The sequence below is a fragment of the Saccostrea cucullata genome, unplaced genomic scaffold, assembly GCF_032062105.1.
Source record: "Saccostrea cucullata isolate Sc308-1 unplaced genomic scaffold, CSIRO_AGI_Scuc_v1 ctg3537, whole genome shotgun sequence".
Classification (NCBI taxonomy): domain Eukaryota; kingdom Metazoa; phylum Mollusca; class Bivalvia; order Ostreida; family Ostreidae; genus Saccostrea; species Saccostrea cuccullata.
In genome coordinates, this window is record NW_026932990.1 from 48,088 (window position 1) to 54,087 (window position 6,000).

At 31.8% G+C, this 6,000-nt stretch overlaps 1 protein-coding gene across 1 annotated transcript in view; it reads left to right on the plus strand.

Annotated features, from left to right (window-relative positions):
* LOC134236809 (uncharacterized) overlaps positions 1-2,546 on the plus strand; it is a 41,390-nt gene extending 38,844 nt beyond the window's left edge. The window contains exons 12-15 of the mRNA XM_062718948.1: positions 33-54; positions 154-381; positions 1,744-1,991; positions 2,424-2,546. Coding sequence (XP_062574932.1) covers positions 33-54; positions 154-381; positions 1,744-1,991; positions 2,424-2,489 — 564 coding nt within the window. The 3' untranslated portion in view covers positions 2,490-2,546. The remainder of the gene's footprint in view (positions 1-32; positions 55-153; positions 382-1,743; positions 1,992-2,423) is intronic.
* Positions 2,547-6,000: the final 3,454 nt, after the last annotated feature.

Below are 6,000 nucleotides of genomic sequence, written 5' to 3' on the forward strand. Positions count from 1 at the left end.
ATATATTTTCAAAATTCGTTTCATTTTTTCAGGATGTTCTTGCAGAGTCAACAGGTAATCATATAAAAATATTTATTCAACTTGCCTCATTCATTCATAAATGACCTTGAAATTTCTTTCATTGGAATTGTATGCATTTCTTCTTTACTCTAGACCCAGACGCTCTAGTTGAAAAGGGGGCTTTTAGGAATCTTCCAGAAGCCGAAATGAGAATATATAGATTCCAGTGTTTTGAAAAATTCACAAAGCTGGGCAGAGAAGCTCTCCAGAGATACTTTGACAAAGTCTTTCCTCCGGCAGAGCTATTTATGTTACTTCAAAAGGAGAAAAATAACTTACGTAGACAGCTTGATACAGACCAATGTGATCAACTGTTTCCAGGTATTCTGGAATTTAAGGACACATACAACGTACATGTACACAAACTCGACAATGTATAATTCCCACTGATTCTCTAAGAGATTCTGATTTTTTTTTTTAATTAAGGTATCAAAAATGCTCTTACACAGAAAATCAGCATACGTTGCCAAAAGTTTATACTTCATAAAAATGATTTAAGTGCAGTTTTTTATGCACCCGGATCGATAGATCCAAGGCATATATTGTTTTTATCCTGTCTGTTTATCTGTTTGTCTGTCTGCTGAAAACTTTAACCTTCTCCATATCTTTTGAACCTTGAGATATAGAGACTTTATATTTGGTATGCTAATTCCACTATTAAAGTTCTTTCAAAAGACACCAAGGACAGTAACCTTGTGACCTTGACTGTGACCTACATGCTAAAGATAGCTTTTTCAAACTGTTGCCAGAACTTTTGAAGCATAGGAGATAGGGATTTCACATTTAATATGCATACTTCACGAATGAAGCTCATACAAATGACACCAAAGTCACTGACCTTATGACCTTGACTGTGACCTTAATGCTATAAATAATTATTTTCGAACTTTCGTCATAAATTTTGAACCATAGAAGATATAGACTTCAGATATAAACGTCATATTTGGTATGCATACTCCACTACTAAAGTTTTTTTTTGAAATAACATTAATATCAATGACCTTGTGACCTTGACCGTGACCTATATGCTAAAAATAGTTTTTTGTAACTTTGTTGCCGCCTGGCGCATAGTGTTTCACAAACACATCTTGTTTAAAAGAAAAATGTCTTGAACATAATTTTGGTGTGTATTTAAAAAATGATTTAGAGGAGGTGGCAATATGAGCAGACATCATAAAATTTCTAAAGGTCCTTCAGTAACTGGAACTTTTACATTTAACAGGGAATAAGAAAATAAAGTTTAACCTTGAAACTTTATTGGTTGCTTTTCTTTTTCATCACCGAAGCAAACACTTAGAATTTTTTAGCTACGTATGTTCTTCTCATTTTGACTGTAATATTTTTAAAGTTTTTCTAATGCCATTTTTTTTATACATGTATTTGTAAAAATTAAATTTTTAACTTTAAATGTAGAAGTTAAATACGTATTCTTTTATTTTGAGCTTAAAACAGGCAGGGTTATTATAGCGAAGTACGAGACTGTTATGTATGAATTTATTAGATTAAACAGTATGACCCGCACGCACCAAATACAGATTTGTAAAAAAAAAATCAAATTTAAGTGTCGCATATTATCTTGAGCTGAGAATTTTTTTTTACTTTCACCATTTTTATTATGAATCTAAATTCATTCAGTTTATTCAATGCTATTTGAAAATAATTGTTTTTCATATGATTATACAGTAGATAAATCGATTCCAACCTCTACTGTATTCGATGTGCCCATTATGTACAAACTGTTGAGGAACTACGGACCAAACCTTCCTACCCCGACCAAAGGCTGGGGGAAAACACCGGAAGCGGGACAAAAATCTCCAACCAATGACGTAGAGAGGATCCGATTTTATAGGAACGAGGCTAAACATAAAACTCCGGCAACCAGTGTCATGGAGAAAGAGGACTGTCGCGAGAAGTGGAGAGATTTATGTCAGGTGATATAATATATGATACATCTAAATTACAATGTAACATATAACCATTGTAAGTTAAAATCCAGAAAGATGAATTTTAAAGTGTTTCCATCATTAGTATATTTCAATTTGAATTATGTCAAAATGAAAAAGTTACATGTATTCCTGCACTGCATAGTGATGTATCATCAATTAGTGGGTACGTAGTGATTATATGTTGCTTAGTACAAGAAACAAAAATCTTTTATCTTTCACATGCATGTTAATAGCATCTTTTCTTGCCAAATGTAGTGATTTATTAATATATGTTCCTTTCTTATTGATGGAAATACACGTATTATGACGGCCAAATATTATATTTCTGTAGGAGAGACAGATATATCTGCCAAATTTCTTGTAATCTCAACTTATTAGTTTTCTTCTTTTTTGATAAAATCTAAATTATTTTTACAGGCAATACTACGACTCAGCGAGGGAAGCCTGGAACAAGATATTATGGACCTGAGGCACCAAGACTGAGAAAGTGATGACGTCATGTCACGTTTATAACAGATATTTACTTCACCATCAGACGTTTACTCCCACATAACCTTTTCTTTTGTATATTTTTTAATGAAGATCTTTGTGTTTTGTTTTCTGAACAAATTGCTAACTTTGACGTCAACAGACTGATAATATTGTATTAAACACATTTAAAGGAAGAGCATATTTGTCTCTCTGTGTATCTGTGTGTCTTTGAGTGGTCATATATTGATACATGTAATTAAGAAATAAATAACAAGTTTATAAACTTCAATGGGAATTGAAGTGGGTCGGTCACGTGATCAAATCCTGTGAAGCCCGAAGGCCTTCTCAGAAGATTTGATTAATCAGGACCCACTTCAATTCCCATTGAAGTTTATAAACTTATTATTTATTACTTATATATACATTTGAGAGAGACAATTTGCATATTTTCGAATTTAAATTATTGCACTAACCGTCTGTAGTAGATTTTGAAAATGACGCAAGGTGTAAATCGGCTTGCATGGCGGTTACGCTTCGAATTCATTATGCTAAGGAATCTATTTCGAAGGGAATATTTTGTTAAAGGCTACTTGTGATCAGTAATGGTGAACAGACTGCTGTCTGGGAATACTTTTATTCGTGAAAAATGATAATCGATGCTGAAAAGACACAAGAAACACGTCCGAAGTTTGATGATAAAAAGTTGGAGGAATTTCGGTCGCCGGAAAGGAATGGATGGATTCGATGGATTGAGACACCTGTCCGAGCCAGTTTATTTGTAATTTGATTAAAAACATTCTACGGTTTCAGTAACTAAAGGCATACTTATCGTAAAACACTGATAAACACGGAGACACTGGCGACAGCTTTACATTGAACTACGAAAATGCCGAGATGTTTGGCAGTTGTTCATGGCATGATTGCAATATTTTTCAACAGATTTACACATTTATCGTGAGTAAAATTTAAAGATAAAATAAAAAATTATCATTAAATTTAACCAAAGTCTACCCCCAAAAATAAGGATGAACGTTAGAGACTGCAGCTGACATAATGAAGAAAAATGTAAACAAACGCTAGGCTCCTAGTTTTCTCTATGTACACAGGTTGAATCGATAGCCCAAAAACTGTATGAAAAACTTGCTTACATTTTAAATAAAATAATAATCATTTTACTTGCTTATTTTGTTCATTTTTATACACGAAAAGCAAGTAGAGCAGGAGCAGAGCAGGGCTTTTTATAATTTATGTACCGGTAGATATCATTGCGCCGTGCGATTAGGTCACGTTTTGACCTCTGACCTCTGACAAACTTCATACAGAATTGAAGATATTTTTTTTCTGTATGTTTATATAATGGAGAGATACCACAAATGTATATATAAAGAAATGTAAAAAATGTAAGTACACCAGGGCACCTGTTCCCACCCACCTCTGATGTTTCTGAGGCACGTGTTTGATCTTGTCTGATCGTGTATAGTTTATTTGATGTTTGAGCTTGAATATTGTTTGTTATCTTCGTAAATTTATTTTATATTTTAGCGTATGTATTAAACAAATTTTTATTGTATTAAGAATACAAGCTACTTCACTACAAAAGTCAATTTATCAATGACTCATTGTGCATACATGCAGATGTGTATTTCATGATGAACTTTCAAAAACAAAGGTCATTAGATAAGGATATGGAGATAGTTAAATGTTTCTCATATTTGTCATGATCTTTCTTTTTGTATTGATTGTATTTTGCCGATTACCCAATAAGGGTAATCGGCAAAATACGTTTCGTTTTGTTAGAGTTAATGTGGTAGTCAAAATTGAAATTCTCATTAGGAAATTCAAAACAACACATAGTTTCAATAACAAGTTCAGCCTGGCAATAAGCCAGGCTGAATTTGTTATTGAAACTATGTGTTGTTTTGAATTTCCTAATAAGAATTTCAATTTTGACTACCACATTAACTCTAACAAAACGAAAGAAAATATTTATAATAAACGGTTAACAGCTAACAAAACTTGTTTTGGATACAATAGCAACATTTTCTATTTCATCATAAAATTGTATTGGTATATAAATTTCAATGTTATGTCAGATAAATAAAATTCATTGTTAGTCAGATATATGTTTCTTGTCAATAATTTTTTTCTTGATTCCTTGACAATTAAAAATAAATACTTTTAGCAACTGGCACAAATTTCATATTTTTTTTAGAATCAGTTTATACAAAATTTTATTCACAATTGACAGTGAATGGGATTGAGCCTCTTGCGATTCCTGTTTTAGCTCTCCTTTACAGATATTACTATCATTTATATTAATATGAAATCTGATTTTTTCCCAATCGATTGAGGGCTTTTTGTTTTTGAAGATTATGCTTATTCATATGAAAGATAGAAGTGGTATTTTCTGGATTATTTTTTTGCAAATTTGAAAAAAATAATTAATCGTATTATTTTCAAAAGTGTTACCATGCATGTAATTGTGTGTATAAAATGTAACATTCTAGATTTTATTCAATATTTCATGAAATATCAGAATATTAAAGACTTCATGAAGGTGTTTTTTATTTGTTGTTCACATGCTTAAAATTAAGCTACTCAGTTCTTTAAAAGAAATTATTCTACAAACTACAAATTAAGCATATAACATATTTCTGCTAGAACATCTCAGCAAGGTTAATAAGGAAACATGCAGAATTTTTTACCTTGAATGAATCAGTGATACATTATGACGTCATGGAAGGTGAGACGACGTCAATGTTTAAACAATTTTCCGTAATATTGGTTTTTATAGACCGTTTCACGGCCTTTACTGCTCTTTTGCAGGGCAAAATGATATAGTTTGGTAAATTACGACGTGAATGTAATTGTTTAAAATACATCATGTAATTGTCTATTAACAAAATCTCCGCTAAACATTATTATTTTGCCCTGCAAAAGTGAAGAACAGCAGTTATTGTAAAATATTAAGATTAAGATATGTTATTGAACATTAGAAAATGAAAAAAAAACGTGTAAATATAAGAATTAATTGTTTTCATTGTTATTTTTTAACTGTCATTCTGATTAAATCTACCATCAATAAGGTCATATGTGTACATCAAGTAACATTGGAATTGATCATGTCGTGTCAAGAGAAATAGGCTTAGACAACATATACAAGGATATGTATAATGGAGTTTAAAAGTTAGAAGGATATGGAGATAACGAACATTATTTATTCTAAAAGTCCATAAAACAATATAGAATAGGAGCAGAGCAAACACGGACCTCCAAAACATCAGAGGTAGGATCAGGTGCTCTGGAGGAGTGAGCATCCCCTGCTGACCGGTCACACCCGCGTTGTAAAGCTTACATTAGTATGTATCATCATGTGAAGTTTCATTACACAACTTGAATGGTTTCATTAAAATAAAGCTAATCACCGATTTAAAGAAAAGTTAAGTGAAGGTCAAAAAATATTGCTGCAGTTGGATAGTTACATTAGAATGCATCAACACACGAACTAGATATCTAGAAAGTT